Below are 22647 nucleotides of genomic sequence, written 5' to 3' on the forward strand. Positions count from 1 at the left end.
TTTCATTGTGAGTAACTGCAGACAAAAGAATATAGACAAATGCAAGTATTTTGAAGTTCCTTTAACAATAGTGGAAACCATCATCAAATCATCAACATGAAGAATAGCTATCAAATCAATCAGCTGTGTTCTTCAGCTTCAGAAATATGCTCATAAATGGCAATACATGCATCCTGGAGATGATTTTTACATTGTGTTCCATGTGTGACTGTATTGCTGTTGCAGTATTGTGTCTCCATGTGCTTCATGTGCTTTCAGGATCGTAAGGACTGATCAGAGTGCTTACTTTTATTCTTTGGCTTGACACATCAATGTGAAATTGAAATTTTTCCACAAAGCCATAACAGCTCTCCTTGTGGAATCTCTTAATTTTCAAGCCATTACCTCACCATTAGAATCCATTTGCTTTTCAGCATTACAATGTGATGCTCATATTTCATGCTGTCGGCTTGGAAAAAAGTACTTACCCTGCACCAACCATACCTCGAGCTGTCCTTGAATAAATAAAAAAAAAATCCAGAGTGGTGGGAAGTACAGTAACGGCTTTATTAAATTAGTGCAAAAGACACACATAACTCATTCATAACGTCATTGTTTACTTTGCTTCATAAGGACTTAAGGGGTCTATCCCACAAATCCACAAACATTTTGTTATTTTTTTTTCTTTCTTTTTTTGATCCACTTCTCACAAGAGCAAAATACGAACCGACAAACCGACAGCCTTGTTTGACCTCTCTGCGGGAGACGAGGGGACACTGAGACAAGTGTCATACCAACAGAGCCATGAAAATGCAGGTTAGCCAGACAATCAGTCTGTAAACCAGTTGAGGACTCCAGATTCAGCTAATCATTCTTGGAAAATTAAAACTGGAGTTAATACATGAAAAAGAGGAAATACATCAACAGCACTGAAAACAGTGTCTAAAATATGCAAAAAGATACAGTTTTTCGTCTTTTATTTGGGAGGGGTAATTGACTGCAGTCAAATTACATAAGTTAATCAATAAATTTGTACAATGGTAAAAAATAAAATATATATATAGTGTACCCCCACCATTTCACACCATTACTATAAAGATATATTCCACTCCATAACAACTAATGCAATAAAAAACAAAACAAAAAATAAAGACTCCAGAGCTTTGACTTTAAACTTTGAAGGCTTTTGGCTACCACCTTGCCCTAAGAAACCACAGTCACGGCAGACTAAACACGCCTTACGTCCTCGCCTTACATTAGTAAACAAAGTCGTACAGTACTCTTTGACCAGAGACAAATAAAATACATCAGAAAGTCTAATTGCTTCTTTTCCCCCATCCGGCACATCCTTATCCAGTGAGAGTTCATTCAGGCAGTAGCATCCATGCCAGCTTCCATTGGTATGAGAGAGAAAATTGAAGCAGGAAAAAGAAAAAGAGAGAGAGGAAGAGAGAGGGGTGGAGGAGACAGAGATGAGTAAATTACGATGGTGCTGGACAAAATAAACTGGGGGTCTGGAGTTAAAGGTATCTTCTGAAATGTGGTGAAAGGTCCTTGCCAGTTGCCTCAGTCTTGGTTTGATGGGGGCACAGACTGGGAGATGCTCGTCAGTGTTGTAAGAGGGCAACAGAGAGATTGATCTTTACAAGCCTGATAGGAAGACAGCGAGAGAGAAAGAGAGAGAGGGAGAGGAGAATAAAGAGTAAACAATGGGCATTTTAAGCAGACTGGGTTTATCAAAGATCAAAAGACAATCACAGCCATATCACTTTAAAGTTATGATTAAAAACCATCGAAGATCTTAAGACTTCAAAAGTTTTTCAACTTTTGATGCGCATTCTGTAGACAACTGACGTAAACATGCCAATGCATTATTGATGTTTTGACTTTGTGTGTTGGCTCAGAGGGTGGAGGGGTGGAAGAAGGGTTAGAAGTGTAACAAATGGAATTTGCGCATTTGGCATCTATCTATCTATTTATTTATTGAACTTATTTAAAGTTGTGTGTTCCACTGGGGTGGTCCTTCAAATAGCCACCTCATACTGTAGCTCCTAAGTCAAGGATTGTTTTGCATGTTCTCCCCATGTCCATGTGTTGTTGTTTTTTTAGCCAGACTATCTGGTTTCCTCCCACCACTCAGTATGGGAACTGGCTAAATTAAATTGGCCCTTGGTGTGAATAAATGTGTGACTGTGTGCCGTGTGTATGCAGGATATGTACCTGCTCCACCACAACAATGACCAAGATATAGTTACTGAAAATGATTGAGTGTTTTGCTGGGTTTTTTTTTCTATACCTCTTTGTGCTGTCCATCTGTGTGTGAGGTGCAGTATACCTGCAGATTGGCTGGTATTTCTATTCATATTTAAGCATATCGTAGGCATAAATTTGAAGCAAACAAATGAACTGAAATAGTGTAAAAAAAGGTCATATCAGTCCTATTAAACACGTTTTAGCATTAGTTTTAGCAGTAATGTAAAGTAATAGGAAAAGTATTCATTCACTGAAAAGCACCAGTGGCAATTTAAATGTCCGGTGTGACCTTTGCTTACAATTCTCTATCTATTAAACTTATTCATATTATACAAGAATTGTTCATGAGTCCCAATCCAGAGGGACATGACACTCCATTTCCTCTAACACTAAGAGAATGCTACAACATTTAAAACCGAACTTTGGTAAAGGCTACTGACAAATGAATCCACTCATGTACAAAAGTAATATCGAGGGTAGACTTCCCGCATCTTTTACTAGTGTCATTATTATTATTATTTCTTTTTCCATCTTCCCCTCTCTGTCTCTCGCTCCTGTTTTTCTCCTGGGCTGCATTCACAAAATAAGATTAAGGACCAGTTTTGAAAAATGCAAGCTGTAATTTTGCTAGACGTTCAGAAATGAATTGGCCTGTAGGCTTGAGAAATGCTAGACCGATCGAAGCATGCCAGATCTGATGGGGGGAATATTTAATAGGAAAGACTATTGATTTCCCCCCTCTTTTATGTGTTTTTCTTTCCATCTAGGCACTTTTGTATTTTGGACCTAAGTGAATATGAAAGGGAAATAAAAATTGAACACTGCTCAGAAGCACAGAGCAAATCTCTTCTGTTTCAGAAATGCTTTTCGCAAATGACTCCTGCACCCTTTATTCACACACAGAGAACCAGAGACACACAAGGTAATTGTTTCAGCTTAGGCAAAAAGTGTGAGAAACATAAAAATCCATAAGCAAATCTATTCACCCTACTTCTCTGAGATGCAGTAAAGTCACCTTACACCTACACACATATCTATACACACACACACACAGCCAGGAGAACAGTGGAGGAAAGTGCAGAGCTAACATCTGCCACAGCACTGAAACGTGGAGAAAATGAACGATTGAGGGGGCAGGACGAAATAGTGTTTGATCTAATTAGGATCATCCTGATTGGAAGAAAGTGGTTGTGGCAGCAGTCAGCTGGAGTTGAAGAAAACATGATAACATGTGACCCCTGTGCTCCAGCGCAGCAGCCCGCTCACATAATACACAATCTTTCTTCCTTTTCTTTTAGACAGAGAGATCTTACACAATCTATCTGTAGATCTCAAAAGAAAATACTACAGCAGATGGCTGTCAAAGTTGGTGTTCAGGGACCTTGGCAAAGTTTCATCTTTAAAACTTTAGAGTGAGCCAATTAGAAACTCTAAATATATCTGGCTACACTACATTAAAGACACTAACATTTTAACAAAAGTACTGTATAACATTTCCACATAATCCACAGCACGGTTTTCCATTTACCTTTTACCAAATAACTGCCTTTAAAACGAAACCACAAACAAATCCCTCAAATTTAACCTGGTGTTAATTAATTCACAGAAAAAGCCACAGTGAGGTGCACCATGTGTACCACAGAGGGATTAGAAATAAGGAAATGCTACTAAATGTCATTCTGATGGGTTTCTTCTCTTTCCTTCGAGATATGGTTCCTCTGTAGTCAAAGTAGATTAAAAGCGTAAAAGCGGTTGTCTTGGTAGAAAAGGGGATTTAAAAGTTCAGCATAGTGCCAGTGGCTCAGTTGTGTGATGGATGAAGCTTGGACTTATTTCCCTGTTTGTGGATTAATTACATTTCAGCCCTCCAAGAATCGTTTATCAGATTAGCGGTGGCTTTAAAAGACTTGAACATTTCTGATCTACTGCTTCCCAGTTGCCAGATACTGCCTTTCTGGTATACTCATGGTACCAGCTTTGTATTTTATAGTTACTGGGGTTATTTTTATCAGCTCATAATCTATTGTAATATGTGGAAATTAGTAAATAAATGGAAGACTTAAAGGTTTGGTTTTTCTGTAAAAGCAGAGAAAGAAATTCCCCTTTGGCTGTGAATTATTGGATTATGACAAAACTTGTCTCAACCTGTAGCCATGGGCCACTATCTGATATTTTTGTATGCTTTTCTGGCCACAAGCTTCAGAGAAATGATGGCTGCAATCTTATAATCTCTCTGTACTTCTATTCATATTCACCAATGGAGATTTATATAAATTGAAATAAATCAAAAGTATACATAAAAGCTCAGCCATGACGAGTCTCAAATTAAAGTTTAAGCATTTATTGATGTATTGATGGAGATGGAATGTAGGTAGGTTTGATGTTGGTGGATAAAGCTGCTACTACACAGAGCTGCTGCTATAGCTGCTGCTGCTGCTGCTGGGTGAGTGCTAAGACTTCCCATGGACCTGCTGAAACACAGAGATATTGAGAAATGAGCTGCTGCTGTGAGTCAAGCTGGAGGAACTCCCTGTAGCAGATCTGAGCAGGTGGTTCAGGAAAGGAAGAGGGTGAGAAGTGAATTGTCTTTCTGCATGCCGGGCCCTAGCCCTGATGGTAATATAGGGGCTATAAGGATGAGGAAGTGTGGTGATAAGTCATGCCAAGGGCATTTGCAGAACCAATTAGTGTGGCAGAATGAGTTTCATGGCTGAACTATGCATTTCTTAGTAATTTCTAAGTTAGTGGTATGTAAACAAAATTACCTATATTTGTTTTGCATATTTGCTAATGCGCTAATGTTGGTCATATATCAGTTGAATTGCCTCTTACTGTGAAAGTTTTATTTCTTGAACATGTTTATTGGCGAGATTATATAGACTTACATTATATCAACCAAAATCGGACACTTAAAGACTTGAAAAAGATCTGGTTATTTTTTCTAATCTTTAACTGCCCGGTTTTACTAAGTCAGTGGATGTTTTAGCCTCAGATTCCTGTTCTTGGCTACAAGCAGTGGAACCTGATGTGGTCCTCTGCAGCTGTAGCTCATCCACCTGAAGGTTTGATGTGTTGTGCATACTCAGATGCTTTTCTGCTCACCATGGTTATAAAGATGATTTAGAAGATGTGAAGATGATTATTTGAGTTACTATAGACCTTCTGTTCATGACTTCATTCTGCTCTGATCTCTCTCTTCATCAAGGCGTTTCATCCTGCAGACCCTCTGCTCACAGAATGTATATTTGTTTTTCATACCATTCTGGGTAATATCTAGAGACAGTTATGTGTTTAAATCCCAGAAGAGAGTATCGACAACAATGCCACAGTTAAAGTCACAGAACATAAACCTTTTCCCCATTGTGCTTTTGACCTATATCTGCAGGAATTTATACATTGTGCTTCTGCCACATAATTGGTTGATTAGATAAATGGGGCATACAGGTAGGTGTGCAATTAGGTGTTCTCTACAGGAAGTGTGATATATTTGCCACATGAATATATTGCTGTTACATCAAATCATTCCCTGCTCTGTTCTCTGTGCAGATTCTAATCATACCTACAGGGGGCACTGTTGCTATCTCTGTTGTGTGTGAATTCCACAGCACAAACCACCATTCAGCATTTGTGGCCATGTGCACCATAGGAAATCTAGGCTCACAGGGGGAGATGCAGCACAGCTTCATTTGTTTGCACATGAGATAACCGTGGTTGCATTCATTGACTGTTTATCGAACCTCGCTATCTGATCAGCCCGTAACCGGGGCTGAGCGACGCTGGGAGGACTGTAATGACTAGCTGCCTTTTCTTACGGTCTCTCAAAGCTCAGCATGCCTAGATTTGGAGTATTCAGTTGCGATAGATCACAAGTTCTCTGATCTCTGAGGACAAATGAATAAAATGATACATGTTTGTTTTTGGAAAAAACCAAGTCAGTGTATTCAAAGAGCGACAAACCTGCACAGTGGGGACCAACAGTGATAGCGTGTGTGTGGTAGTGAAGCCAGAACTAATCGGTCATGTTGCACAGTGCTCACGATGTGCTGCTGTGTGTAATTAGAGGGCGGCAGGAGTGGGTAAGCCGCAGGATTTGGGGCAGGATTTATCAGCGCTGAAAGAGTACCTCAACACTGAGATACTTATGTACCTTCATATGGAACATGTTTGTGTTGCTCCCCACACTTACATACATTATTTATGGCTCCACAGAAAGCAAGTGTACTGGAGTGCTTTATCTGTAAGAAGTGGAGGGAAAACAGAAAATATGGACTTCTCTCTACTGTTGTGATATTCAGCCTCACAGACACTCACACACACACACACACACACACACACACACACACACACACACACACACACACACACACATGCACACAATATATACACAATATATACACAAAAACGATACAAAAACGTGTATCTACAGACACTAAAATGCAGTTGATTGTTTATGAGGAAACACACACACACACACACACACACACATACACACACACACACACACACACACACACACACACAGAAACACCCAAAAAACACACACACAAACACACAAAAAAGACTCATCAAGGTACAGTCATCAGTGTAGCAACATTGGCTTGGAGGCTGCTGAACATATTGAATAACACTGCCCTCCAAAACATAGGCAAAAAAAGAAGAAGAAAAAGGAATTACACCAGGACCAAAAAATTCCTCAATGCCTTGCTATTAACCTTCATAGTAACAGTGCAATGACTTCTGATATTGATGAAAATTATGCGAATGGTTATGAATATCAGGTAATAAATGAACACAGTGAAGATGAACAACTAAATCACCTGCTATCAGTTTGTGTTTAGTAAGTAAGTAAGTAAGTAAGTAAGTAAGTAAGTAAGTAAGTAAGGGTATAAATACAATTTGAGAGATGATGACTGATTGAAGATCAGATAATGAAATAGCGATATAGCAAGAGTTGAAAACAGAGGGTGATAGAAACAAAGATAAAGTGTGAAGAAAGAGAGAAGGAATGATGCCTGTAGGTTATGTTGGGCTCAGGCCTCTCACTGCCTCCATTGTGCCATGAATTACAGATGGAGCCCGCTTCTACCCGAACCAGGCCTTGGGCATGGAAGTCAGCCATAGAGCATATCCACACACACACACACACACACACACACACACACACACACACACACACACACAGGGGTGTATACAATATGTGATATATAGCTATAGAAGTGATTCATGGAAATGCGTGTATACACACACACACACATACACACACACACAGGGGTGTATACAATATGTGATATATAGCTATAGAAGTGATTCATGGAAATGCGTGTATACACACACACACAAACAAACACACACAAAGTAGCTCTCCATGGTTTACAATATGTGATGTATAGTTATAGAAGTGATTCATGGAAATGCGTTCATACATACACACACACACACACACACACACACACACAAACAAGTGCATCAAACACAGGTACAGCAAAAAGCCAAGCAGAACACAAATCTTCAAAACTCTGATATCTATTTCTCTACTAAATTGCTTTAGAAACAGGTCCATTATGGCCTCCTCTCATGAGTGGAGTAAATTATTCATGCTATAGCAAATGGTATAAATGAGATATACTACTTATGCCATGTGATATAAACAAGGTAATGGGTAGGCTGGGCAAAAACACAAACACACACACACACACACACACAAACACACACACACACACACAGAGTTATTGATGGAATGTAGCAAGGAAATGGAGGAATTTTAAATTCTGTCGTAAAAATGCTGCTGCTTTTATGGGTGTTTATTATATACCCAGTCACTCCAAAAGAATGAATAGAGAGAAATTTACTGTCACACATTTAAAACTGTAATAAAATCTAAAGACTGGAGCTAACTCAGCTAACAGTATGTCAGGACAGCTTTAACAAAGGAGCTTTAAGCTGCAGAGAAAAGATCTGCACTTAAATGCACTAAATATATAAACATAAACATATAAATACAGACTTTGTATATATGCAAAGTCATAAATCAGCCATAAACAATTTATAATCATACTATTACCATAACATTTACCTTTGGCCATGAGACATTATCTTAGATGCACAATCTAAAATTCACAGGGAGCATGTTTTAAAATAAATTATGCAGATGTATTCAGAATTTAACCCAGCGGGCCCAAACAAACAGTAGTTTCTTTGGCCCTGAAGACCTAGGCTTGCTGCCAGTAAACAAGCTAAGGGTCCGAGAGGGGCCTTGATCAGCCAAAAGGTTGGAACAAGGCAGACTTCACTTACATACAGCTTAAAAAATTGCAGCCAAAATAATGAGAAAAAGAATTGAAGCCTACGGATAAAGGAAGTCAATATGGGTTGTTATGAAAGGTTGTGATTGAGAAAAGCTCTAATAAATTATGAAGTTATATATATATATATACTATACAAGCAACTATATTGTACTACTTAGGATGTGCGACTTGTTAGAGTCAGATTATATACAGGATAAAATACGACTAAAATAATCAAAGTATGGGGTAACTTGATGCAGTGTATAATAAACCACTTCATGTGGAATGGGATTGAAAAATAATTGGTGTCTCTCACACGAAATCAATTACACACAATTATAATCTTTACATTGTATTTTAATAACCGTAGCTGTTTCTCTTCAAGAAGACAATAAAAAAAAACACAGCTTGTATTGTTAACCAGAAACCAGAAAGCACAACTTTTCCTGACCTTAAGGCTTTTATTATCTTAAGGCTGTTTAACCGTTCTCTGTCTCTGAAGACTCCATGTGTACAATGTAAAATCCCGTCTTTACACTTTCACATTGGTTTTCTCTTTGTCCCTAAAATGCATGCTCGCTCTATAGCGTGCGATCGATCTCACTCTATAGCGTGATACTCACAGAGCATGGAGGACAAGAGCAGGCCTAGCAGCAGCTGCAGATTTGTTCGAAGAGAGCCGACTCCATTGCAGTCCATTCTGTTCTTCTTACAGGTGCACACTTGCACTTTCAGCTCTGTGTTGTTTGTGAGTGGTGGGAAGCCGGAGTCAGTCAAGACCAGGGGCAGGTTGTAGTTTGCTCGCTTCAGACTGTGCAGAAGCATGATTTGTGAATGTGTGTCTGTGGGAGAAGACAATAGTTTTCTAAAAACACACATGCGCACTCAGGCATGCCTGTCTCCTAAAACACTTCCCTGTCTTATTTCCTTCCTGTCAATCACACGGAATGTTTGAGGTCGGGATTTATTCTCCGTCTGTCAAAGCAGAAGCCTGAAGCCTTGCTTATCTTTTCTTCTGTCCCTGTTCTCTTTTCTTCTTTTCTGCCTTTTTCTCTTCCTTTCTCCTCGGTTCTCTTTCTTACTGTCCTGTTCTATTCTGCTCTGTTCTCTTTGATTCCTGTCTATTTTGTTCTGTTATGTCCTGTTCTTTTTGAATCCATTCTCTTTAGTTTTGCTCTCTTCTATTCTATCATGTTGTGTCTGTTTATTTGTTCTCATCATCAACTTGGTTCTGTTTTCGTCTCATTTCACTCTGTTCTCTTCCCTTTACTTCTACTCTGTTCTCTTCTGTTCTCCTTTTTGTTTCTGTTGCTGAGAGCTTCAGCTGCCATTTTTTTAAAAGTACGTAACACATTTTGTTACTTTCCTAGTCTAAAGACAAGAAATCATGCAACAGATAAGTGTCAGGGATTAATAGCACTAGCACTGTTGCCAGAATGAATTATTTTGAGTCTTCTCTTACTCTGCTTCTGCCTTAACCACATTCATCTTTTCCTGACAAATAATTGCTTCCATTCTCAATTCCCAAGCAGGCACAAGACCACAATTGTTCTTTATTTATTACTAAAGGCCTCATCACTCTGGCTTTCTTTATTCATTTCAATGTGTTTTTTGAATCACAGATCTAATTGGAGCTTCAGTGTTAGTGTGGGTCTGATCTGAAGTGAACTCGGACTCACTGTTAATCTTGGACATCCTCCATGTCTTCTCCAGACCCAGCTGTTTCCCCAGCTCTATCTTGAAGGGGTCTGTGTTGGGGTGGATATCTTTGTCCCGTGCTCCTATAACTGCCACGTTTACCTCCTTGGCATCTTCACAAACTCGTACTACTGAGGGCACAACGTAGGGTGCGTTGTCGTTCTCGTCCTCCAGAGTGATGATCAGAGTACCGGTGCCTGTAGCAGGAGGGTTACCTGAGAACAAAAAAAGAGATTTAGAAATAAACAATTTTCTTTATAGTCGAATATAGTGGGAAATATATGTAGTCAGAAAAACCAAGCATCTACCAAATTACTACAGTTGTAATACAATATTTCAAAATTATAGTACAAAATACCTCTGAAATGTATTGTGAATAACTTGGCGAAGAAAATGTACCTTATGTTTTATGCCGTGAACTCAGTTTTTTCAGTGAAGGTATGAAGCAATAAAAAAGCACAAAGGTTTTAGAATAAAGTTGACCATGTAGCTTAAAACGTGTCTATAATATACGTGAGTTAAAAGGACCAAAGTAACAAAGCTACCTATGGATGTGATATTTAATGTTAATGTAGAACTTTATCATTAATGCAGATGAATAATAATAAAATGCCTTAACAATTGAATTTCTCTTTTAATCTTTCTCTTCTATGTCTCTTATAATCTACATTTACTGCCTGCTGTTCAACATATTTGCCCCAATAAAGTCTGTTCATCTATTAACTTTTATTCTTTTGTCCTTTTTTTTTTTTTTAATAAGCTCAGTTTTCAAATACACAAGAGAACAGTGCTTAATATTTACACCTGGACTCAGTGTACTGGCTTCCCATGCTGTCTAAAACAAGTAAGTATAAGTACTTAGTTTGTCCCGAGACAAAATGAGAAGAAGAAACCTTTTTCAAAAACTGTCTGTTTTCCTCCCAGATGTTTTTATTGCAAATTTCTTTTCATAACTGCTGTTGTACAAATTGTTGTTATTTCAGATTCTCATATACAGTCGAGTACAGCAGAACAAGAAAACAATTGTGTTTTCATAGCTTTACTAAATAAAAAAACCCCAAAGACGCTTCTGCAGTGAACCTGCTGAAGGAATCAAATGTCTTTTTTCATGAGCAAATCTGAAAAACTCATTTCATCACCCCCTCCTCTAACATTTATCTTGATTCAGCTTAACAGAAAACAGCAGAAAACAAGCCGTGTGTCGTTTCCACTGCAGAAAATCATGAATCGTGTGGGTCATGCCTGAGAGTAGTTGTGCGGTTCATGTGAGGTTTTGTCAGCATCTGTACCTGCTCTCGAATCTACTAACGATGAAATGAACTGCAATACATAAGATCCTCTGTCTCCATGACAGCTGACAATCAGTCAGATTTATCTCCATTCCACCTCCCAGACTCCTGATTACAAGCACTCTTCATAAAATAACTCGGGCTCACTCTCATTCTTGCCGAAGTAGCGCTCCAGATTCTATCCTGTGACATGACTGATCCCTTAATGCCCATTTGTCTGGTTTTGACCTGTTTAATTAATTCTCCATCATGTCTAGCCTAGCGTTTGTTTGTTTGCTGATCGCCTGACCTTCTGTCTTTTTATGCTTTACAATTGCCACCTGTTCCTAAGGCTTTGTCTGCTTTGATTACTTTAAACCCCAAACCTGAACCTGCGTTCTCCTTTCTGCGCTTCCTGACATCTTTACTGAATACTGCCGGCAATCAAAAAAGGAAACATCCACTTTAGCAAGATACGCTGCATCTTTGAGATTAGTCCCTATTGAAAAGCCACTGCTGTTGAAAAGCCTCACTTTGCCATGAGAGGGAGGACAGTTTGTCAAAACGCTGAAGCCACAAATGTCACTTTAGAAACAGAAATCAGATTAATTTCAATGCTGCTGTTACAGCATCACAGCTAACAGTCCAGGCAGAAGTGACAGAGCTTTTGTTGGCATGTTTCATTAATTTTCTGCTCATCTGACATTTTAAAGGATGACATGTTCTCATTAGAGCTTACAGAAATCCCCAAATCAAAAGCCTTTTGTTTGTGGTCTTATTACTAATCTATCAGATGCATTAACACGTTCTTAAACTATTCCAGTGCACAAACCCTTCCTGTACAAACCAATGCTTTTCTGAGTCCAAAATGACTGATAAAGTATACTATATAGTATATATATACGTATGAATATAATATGATCAATGTCCAAATACAGTATAAAAACAAGCAATTATCCAATTCTTGAGTGATAAGATTAAAATAAATGTAATTTATATTCTAAATTTATTTATTTATTCATTTTGAATAAATATTTTATTTATTTATTTATTTATTTGTTATTACTACAGTTAATTTAGTGAATATTGTTACAGTACAGAATAGTTTTTTACATCCCACTCCTACAAGCTTCAGGAGGAATTCTGCCCAATCCCAAAGGTAATTCCTCCTGAAGATTGTTGGAGTGGGATGTAAAAAACTATTCTGAATATTATTCAGATACAGCTGCATTTAATTTGTAGTTGTATTTGCAAGAAACTTCTTTGTAATGGACTATGAATAAATGCCTAAAGCAAAACTTAATGCATAATAAGTACAATATGCATCACTATGCACATGTTCACTATCTGGCAGCATGGACATGATTTTCTTTTTCTTTTTTTTTTTTTTTATAAACACACCTCTAGTTCTAAATCTTGAGTAAACGCATGACATATGACCCCAAATTTATAAACAAAAGCATCTATGATACAGAATAATACTGAAATGTAGCACATTCCTCTGTTACATCCATCTGTTATACGATGTCATTCCATAAAGAACGATATAATTTGTAGTGCATGAATCCATTAACGCTGCATTGCTCATCTGATCAATCTATTAGCAGCAGTTATAGATGAACATCTCCTGAATGGATTCTATACAGAACCTTAGTTTGATTATTTATACTAATACATAATCGTTTTTATAATTTAGGAAATTTGTACTCTAAGGGCAATTCAAAACAGCTAAACTATGCCTACAGTCATGTGTTTGGGATGTGGGAGGTAAACAATTTACCCAGAGGAAACTCTTACAGATATGTGTAAAAGAACTCTGTCAACACCTGGGGCTTAGGATCACACCCGAGGCAACAACATTACCTGCTATGCCACTGTACTGCTCTGCATCGGATCCTGTAAGAGCATTACATCACTTAAAATACTTACACCTACCTGAGAATTTATGCTACTACATTGGCAAAGGAAGGTCACACATTTTTATTTTACTCTTCACTGTTCTAACCTGATGGTTAAAAACTTTCTATTTCAGATTTTTACAAGCATCCTTTCTTTATTTCTTTATATACCTAAGATTTTTTGTAGCTATTATAAAGTTTACAATATTGAGTTTAATATATGCAGGTCCAAAATAGTGTGTCTCTTCATATGCTTTACAAGTTAATAAAATTTGGTGCACTGAAATAGGAACACGTTTTGATGTTCATATGCAGCACTGGTTCATTAGAAGAGCAGCAGGACCAACAGCTGCTGATTGTGTCTCAACAAAAACAAGCAGCAGATGGAAAGTAAAGACGAGGCTGAGACGCAAACAGACACAGCCACACGTGATTCTTTGAGATCGTGCTGCCATTACTTACGCACATTCCTGGATATGGATTCACGGGGATTGTGTCTGAACCCTTTACAGTAACCAAATATCTATTTTAAATATCTTTATCCTCTGGTTCGCAAGAGGAATTGCATGGTAGTTTAAATGTAAACTTGACATACACAATGAAGCAAAAACAAATAGGAAAACCATTATTCTACTGGGATTTGCACACTGGGGATTGTATCTTGGCTCCAAAACAGGAAAGTGGTTGTTATTATGGATTAAATTTCATTGAGGGCTGACAGGCAGTGTACACATTACTCTTCTGATATGGATACCTCAGGATTTGTAAAGTTTGATAAAGTGCCCCAATAGTGTATTCTATTTTGAAATTTACTATTACAGTATATTTTTCATTCAAATATCTTGTATTTAACAGCTGTGTTGTTTCGACAAAATAAACACAGTGTACAAAAGATGTTAATTTCTTCTGGCTTACATGAGTCACAACAATGCAGGTTGAATTGAACCCGCGCGAGTCATGTGTCCGAGCTGAATCAAATCATACTGGGACTGAATCATATTACAGGTGAATCTCAATAAATTAGAATGTAGTGGAAAAGTTCGTTTATTTCAGTAATTCAACTCAAATAGTGAAACTCGTGTATTATATAAATTCAGTACTCACAGACTGAAGTAATTTAAGTCTTTGGTACTTTTATTTTTGATGATTTTGGCTTACATTTCACAAAAACCCCCCAATTCACTATCTCATACAATTAGAATATGGTAACATGCCAATCAGCTAATCAACTTAAAACATCTGCAAAGGTTTCCTGAGCCATCAAAATGATCTCTCAGTTTGGTTCACTAGGCTACACAGTCATGGGGAAGACTGCATGGGGGGCGACAGTTGTCCAGAAGACAATCATTGACACCCTTCACAAGGAGGGTAAACCACAAACATTCATTGCCAAAGAAGCTGGCTGTTCAAAGAGTGCTGTATCCCGGCATGTTAACAGACAGTTGAGTGGAAGGAAAAAGTGTGGAAGAAAAAGATGCACAACCAACCGAGAGGCTTGTCAAGCAAAATCAAGGAAAATCATTCAGGAATTTGGGTGAACTTCACAAGGAATGGACTGATCCTGGCTTTAATGCATCAAGAGCCACCACACACAGACGTGTCAAGGGATTTGGCTACAGTTGTCGTATTCCTCTTGTTAAGCCACTCCTGAACCACAGACAATGTCAGAGCTGAGCTAAGGAGAAGAAGAACTGGACTGTTGCCCAGTGGTCCAAAGTCCTCTTTTCAGATGAGAGCAGGAAAACAAGGTCCTAGAGTCTGGAGGACGAGTGGAGAAGCTCATAGCCCAAGTTACTTAAAGTCCAGTGTTAAGTTTTCACAGTCTGTGATGATTTGCGGTGCAATGTCATCTGCTGGTGTTGGTACACCGTGTTTTTTGTCACTGCACCCGTTTACCAAGAAATTTTAGCGCTCTTCATGCATCCTTCTGCTGACCAGCTTTTTAAAGAAGAATTTCTGAAATAAATTACTTTTCTACGAAATTTATTGAGATACACTTATATATTGGGTATATATATTTATATTCAGAACGATAACATATTTATTCTTCTTTTGGGTTTTCAGCAGACAAGGCAAATCTCTCCTGTTTCTTCACACGCCAATAGCCACTTAGCCATTTAGCTCGAGGGAAATGGTGTTGTTCATTCGTGCATGGTCTCCATAAGGCACACTTGGTTGCCTAATCACCCAGGTGTTATCAGTACCCTTCTAGCTCACATCCTGGGTGTTACATAGAAGTTTAAATAGACAGCAAAAAGCCTGTATGTTGTCTGTTTTGGTGGGTTTTGCTGGGACAGTAAGGAGTTGAAGCAACACAATGTGAAATCTCTATAAGATTATAAACTCTGAAAGACTTTGAAAGACACAAACTCTTTGAACATCAACCCAGAAGGCAAACCAAGAAACAACATTCTATATAGTAATTATGTGAAGTAACAACTGGTGACATTACATTTCACACACTGTGTAGTATGCTAGTAAGCATTTTATCTACAGGTTTCTCTTTAAGGCTAGTAATATTTTCACATTCACTTTTAATAACATAATGCCTTTTAGGTCTCTGTGGATCCTGAGTCTACCCCGGAAAAACAGGCTGTGAGGCTGGAATACATCCCGAACAAGATGGCAGTACATTACAGGGCAACATACATACACACTCACATCCAGTAACTATATATTATAGACAATCCACAGGGACATGCAATGAGCATGCACAGACTCTCTGCACAGAGATTAACTCAAGCCCAGGATTGAACCAGGGAGCTGTACTGCAGCAAAGCTACCCACTGTGATACCATGCCACCTGCTAGCAATTACATTAACTCAAAAAAAAGAGGAGTGAAAAGAGTCTAGAGAAATCTACCGTTCCTGCTGCAAAGCAGCAACTAAATCATTAGTTTGTTCCTCAGAAGCAAAACTTTACATAATCTCCGAGTAAACGTTTTCTCATACAGGTGTGAACAGCTCATGCCTGGGAGGAAAACTTCGAAAACACACCCTGATTCATCTCATGGGTTAATGGAGTTAAATCATTAAAAGAGCATTTCTTTTGAAATTGCAGTACTGTATGTTATAAAAGACTGATTTCAAACGTGTAAAATGAGTCTCCCTTTGCTGAGAGACAATTAGCAGCTTTATGAATAATAATGGTGGTCTTACAGCAAACAGCCTATCAATTCGAGAGGCGAGAAAAAACATTCTACAACTTTTTATTAGTATACATGGGGTGTGTTTCATATACAACCAGATATAGTTCAGAAAAATGCCTGAATATATTTATCATCTGCTGCTTTATGATATTTTACAAAAGCAGCACAGTTTCCTACAACTGATTTATGTTTATTAATATGACAATCATCCAAAAAAAAAAACACCAGTGGGATTCATATGTCTCCCAGACAGTGCTATTTCATTCATCTTCTACCGCTTATCCGAACTACTCGGGTCACGGGGAGCCTGTGCCTATCTCAGGCGTCATCGGGCATCAAGGCAGGATACACCCTGGACGGAGTGCCAACCCATCGCAGGGCACACACACTCTCATTCACTCACGCAATCACACACTAGGGACAATTTTCCAGAGATGCCAATCAACCTACCATGCATGTCTTTGGACTGAGGGAGGAAACCGGAGTACCCGGAGGAAACCCCCGAGGCACGGGGAGAACATGCAAACTCCACACACACAAGGTGGAGGCGGGAATCGAACCCCGACCCTGGAGGTGTGAGGCGAACGTGCTAACCACTACAGTGCTATATTTTCACCATTAAAGCAATTAATCTAGATTAATTTCTGTCCACACTGAAACCTAAAGCATTGTTCATCTCAGGTCATTGATTGTACAAAAATGACTGTACAATAACCCACTGCATCATTAACAGAAGTTGAAATGCCTAGTTACCTCTTCATTTGTTTCTCTACACCAAAGAATTTGCTTTTCCCATGTGTCTGTAAAAGAATGTGTATGAAACGAGGTCATATTTTTTTTTTTACTGTATGGATCATTTATAAGGGTATAACGTGCTAGATATATATACATAAATAACTGAAAGGTCCCTCTGACAGTCTAGTGGTATTTGGCTGCAGGGTAACCATTAAAATAATGAAAAATACACCACATCCTCCCAATTTTCTAACTGTGATGGCATTTACAGCCTAACCATAATGCTTTGCTGTGACGGTACATGGCCATATCTCTCACAAGGACACCCTGGCTCAATTTCTTGCTGTTGGGAAAACTGTCTGTTTCAAAACTAAATTATCTTCAAAACTTACTCTGAGAAACTCAACTAGCAAAGGTTTACACAGTTATTTAGCTGATAGCACCTTGCCTGGCTTTTCTTCAGAGCAATTTTTAGTGACATGCTGTGAAATTATTCTAGGAAATAGTTTGTGAAGTGACAAACCTTATTCAAGAGCAAAAAAGAGCAAAAAAAGTTTTATGATTGGGAACTGTTTAAACTATTAGCTTCCCACTTTACATTTGCATCATGAAGCTGTCAGAAATGCTGCACATTTTATTGCAGATTATAGATTCAAATTTCCAGTTATATTTAATCACGTTGTACATCATTTCCTAATGAGGTCTGGCAAAAGTGCTTAATTTATTCAGGAACTAAAGAGAGTTCATACGATAGAACTAGAACAGAATAACATAACTTTACCAAAAAATAAATAAAAAAATAAATGCTATAAAATGCCAGCTAGTCTGTAATCTAATTCCAAAAAATATTGTGTGCTATTGTGGCTAAAGGCATTTATACAACTTTCTAGTCAAGTATGTACCATTGCTTGAGTACTCAAACAGCATACTAAAGCAGTTATCCTTAAGATGACAGCAAAATGAAATTTCCTTCTGCCATAAATCTACAGCAGACTTTGTAATCCATGCTGATTTTTTATGCGTTCTTTTTATGCCCTTTCATTTTATGACGGCCAACACTGTATAATACTGTATGGCTAATTCTGCTTATTTCTTGCTGAGCCTGAAAACAAATAGGATGTACTGAAAGAATTGAGCATTAATGCTTCACCAGCTATTGAGCCAAATGCCTGGTTTTGCATGCTGATTTTTTATTTTTTTTTAAGAGCATTCACATGCTCCTCAATCAGCCCTCACTGTCAGGCTTCATGTATATCTCAAATAAACATGACTCCACCTTACAACAGACACCATCTTCAAAGAAAAGAGAGAAGAAAACTGATCTGCAATTAAACTCGGGTCCTGCTTTTTCTCTAGAGAATTGGCTGGAATTTTGCACAAGTACCCAATTAAACCTGCAACTCCCTGCAGAACAAAACTGACTGATTAGCCTCCTGTGTCCCCTTTAATGAGAGACTAGCATGGCTAAAAAGCATCTCTTTCTCTGTCTCTCTCTGTCTCTCTCTCTCTCGCTCTCTCTCTCTCTCTCTCTCTCTCCCGCTCCAATAACACCAAGCTGAGCCTTTCATCAGCCCGTCCCCTAGATCTGACTTTGCGCTGCCGGTAATAGTCTTCTTAAATGCATAGAGAGAAACCATGATTAAACTCCATTTCTTTCTGAAAGCAATAGAACAGAAAAGTGACAGGCTGTAGGTTATTAGGGACAATGATGGTCTTATGACAGCCCTTCTAACATCAAGGTACAGCGTCAAATAAATAAATAAATAAATAAATAATGCATTTCAGAAAGCTACACACTGTTCATTTAGCCCAACCAGAGCTTTCTGACATTTCACAAGCTACTGTAGCACTGAGTTTTTTGGTTGTCTTGTCTTTGGTGTAATAAGTATTACATTTTCCACTAGTATGCAGTAGATAAAACGCATTTGTCCTTCTCACATCTGTGACAAAATAGTACAATCACCTAACACCATATCCATTTTTCTTGTACGATTGTACAAGCACATCAACCTTCCTGAGTGATCTTGTAATATCCTTGTATGCAGTTCCAGATACAGAGGCATATTTTAACCAGGGGTGAGTTAATAATATAGATCAGGGTTGTAAAAACACAAAACCTTAGACAGGGAGTATGGATTGGCACCAATACTGTACCATAATTACAATCAGAAGAACAATTACAGCCCCCATAGACCTCTTTTTCGTGCCCAAATGCCATTGGTTCAGGGTGCAGTTGCCAGCAGAAAAACCTAGCTACTGTAGACACCAGTGACTCTGTTGCTAAAGAGAAACTAATTACGGGCTGAACTAAACAGTAGGTGCTGACATGTTCCAGCAGCCTTTAATCAACACCGTTAGAAATAAGCAGGTATTGTAGGAAACTTTGGAAAAAAGTAAATACCTGTGAATATAGGGTTTCATCAGATAGGTGTTATGAATGTCTTCAGAGTGCAAGGATTTACATTTACAAATGTACAATTACTTTGTCTATCTATACTCTCTTGTTTCTGAGTCTCCAATAAAGCTGTGTATCGTGTTCTGCATCTTTCTTTTCTGATTTTTCAACCTCTGTTGTAGACTGTCATGATGATTCTTAATTTATCCTTAAAGTGATAAAAGCCATGCTAACTATCCACTCTCGAGACATGGCAGCTTTAAATGCATGTTACAATAGGCTACTTTTTATATTTATGCACAACATTCAACACAAGTTCAGAAACTCAGGCTATGGATAGAACGGATTACAAAAAAAAAAAGATTACTATGTGAAAAAAAAATGCATTATCCCAGTATTATTATGGGAAGTGGGAATGGGTAGTAGGTTTACACAGTTTATATTTGCTATAAATAATGGCATAACAATTAAAAGAATGAAGCCACAACAAACGCCTACACACAAACTGCTATTTCTTGCTCACAGATGATTAGCAGTCATAGCGAAATTATACAACATAGAAGAATCACTTCATATTTTTTTTCCAATCTACATTATATTCATTCTTGCTGGATATTTAAATCAAACCTCTTGTCCTTTACTTTGTCTTGCATCTTATTTTATGCTCTGCCTAAGCTAGCACTGTTCGAGTAAGAAAATCAAGGCAATTCAAAGCAATAAAGAATAATTGAATTTAAAGTGTGATGGGTTTGACAACCTGGGAGAGCCTCAGAGCAGACTCGCTGTTCCTCTAAATTGATAGTAGTCATTTGAATGAATTATTTAGTTGTTTCATATTCAGATTGTTTTCCATTGTTTTGCACAGCTCCAGATCTTCAGACAGGTTTTCTTTGTTTTCTTTTCCAAGAAGTCACTGTGACTGTTTTTTTTTCCCTCCCAGGTAGTGTCATGCAAGTGCTTATGTCATCCCTCTTCTGGCAATGGATCCTCAAACTGCTTCATTATGTTTTTGTGCTTGTTATGTCTTGCTCTATCAACCAGGTGTAGCTTTACACATGGCACAGAGTCTCTGCAGTTTGTAGTTTCCCTGGTTTAATCGCAAACACATGTTACTGTCTCAGTGATGTTTCCATGCATGTTCTTCTATGCTTGAGTGTGTTTTTGACATGTTCCCCAGGTTCATCCCACCTCCAAAAAATATCAGTAGGTGGATTGGCTAAACTAAAATGCCTCTAGGTGTCAAAAAAAGTGTGCGTGTGCATATGGTGTCCTGCAATGAACCGGTGTCCCATCTAGCAAATGTTCCTGCCTCACTCCCAGTGCTCTAAAGATAAAGCATTTTTTTTTTTTAAATAAATGATGAATGAATCACAGAGTGACACAATGTCCTAAAACCTCTGCTGGCTCAGGTGTCTTGACAGCCTCCTTGATAAGTTTTCATCTAGTACTTTTATCAATTTTGGAGAGATGTCCTGTTCTATTTAATGTCTCTATGGAGCTCCATTTTCTTCACTTATTGAGAATGATTTTCATAGTGTTCCATGGTACATCTTCTGGTTTGGAAGATTCATTTGTGTCTTTTCTTTTGATACATATTTTTTGACAATGAGATCCCGCTCGTGCTTTGTAGTATATTTGAAGATATTTACAGCAATTGAATGAAATCAAAAAATATCAAGAAAAAAATTAAATAAAATGGCTGATCTTAATTGAATCAGAATCACTTCAGAGATGACACGTGTATTATAATTACTTCTGAACATGACTTTGAGTGTGACTGGTTAAGTCCCAGCTCAGTTACATGCTCCATTATAAAAGAAGAACCGAAGCGATTTTTTCACATGGGTTTTGCTGGTTATTGTATCATGCTAACAGCGGGAAAAGATCTGACATGATTGATCTTAGTTTCATTTTTTTTACCATCATTAAAAAACTTTATCCATTGTATAACAGATGCTGTAAATGTATTATATTTATTGTGATATTGCTAGCTCACCTACTTTAACTAATCACAATACACTGCATACAACACTGCACACAATGCTCTTAGATTAATATAAACTCTGGGAGAGACTTGATGCCTCTGCTCAGTTTAAAAAGAGTGAAGATGTATAGATATATACATGCTACATAACATGCTACTGTTTTATATATAGACAGTATATACAGTGTAGCACATGCACAAACAGCATGGTGTCCTCTCATTCTCAGTGTCTGGTGCAAGCAATACTCTCACCATATGCTAGCATTCCTGATAAACACTCGTTTACTCTGACATAAATCTGAAACCTATGTTGCTTTACATTTTGCATTGTTCATGTACCATCGCTGCTCTGTATGACAAGCCCAGCCTACTAGGGAGTCATTTATTCTTATATTAAGAAACCACTGACTAGCCAGGAAGCCTCAAATATGGCAGAAAAAAAAAAAAAAAAACAGAACAAGACATACAAATGCCATTTCTCAATGAGTGAGGCAGAGGGGAATCCAGTCTGATACATGTGTCAGAGCAATTTCAGTGACAGTGCAGCACATCTAATAATGTTGAAATGCGCAATAGATTTAATACGCCACTTTTTATCTCTGTCACTGCTGATACACAAACAAGACATCTTAAAGATGACTGCAAAGAAAAATACGACTGAGAAAAAAAAAATACGAAAAAGCAAATAACGAGTATCTTTCGAGCACGTAATCATGCAAGACAAATATGAGCGCATGAGCATATGTACACACACTCATGCACTCACTCACACTCAAAGAGGAATGGACTGAATGAACATCTGCTGGCTCAGTAGGGAATAAAGAAGTGGGAGAAAAATGTGTCTGAGCTTCCGAGCAGAATTATACGCTCACGATGGAACCTGTGTCCGTGTTGAAACAACAACGTGCCTCTATGGATGAGAGATGAACAAGTGTCGATGAAGTTACAGAAGTTGGCTCACCAACTCTGACTTTTTTGACACAAAGGTGCAGCTTCACACAACA

At 38.1% G+C, this 22647-nt stretch overlaps 1 protein-coding gene across 1 annotated transcript in view; it reads right to left on the reverse strand.

Moving 5' to 3' along the window:
* Nucleotides 1-527: 527 nt before the first annotated feature.
* The window catches only part of cdh13 (cadherin 13, H-cadherin (heart)), a 333227-nt gene continuing 311107 nt past the window's right edge, over nucleotides 528-22647 (reverse strand). The window contains exons 12-14 of the mRNA XM_060878173.1: nucleotides 10196-10429; nucleotides 9140-9358; nucleotides 528-1629 (exon numbers count right to left, since the gene is read on the reverse strand). Of these exons, the coding sequence (XP_060734156.1) occupies nucleotides 1622-1629; nucleotides 9140-9358; nucleotides 10196-10429 (461 nt within the window). The 3' untranslated portion in view covers nucleotides 528-1621. The remainder of the gene's footprint in view (nucleotides 1630-9139; nucleotides 9359-10195; nucleotides 10430-22647) is intronic.

This window comes from Tachysurus vachellii, chromosome 9 (genome assembly GCF_030014155.1).
Source record: "Tachysurus vachellii isolate PV-2020 chromosome 9, HZAU_Pvac_v1, whole genome shotgun sequence".
Taxonomy (NCBI): domain Eukaryota; kingdom Metazoa; phylum Chordata; class Actinopteri; order Siluriformes; family Bagridae; genus Tachysurus; species Tachysurus vachellii.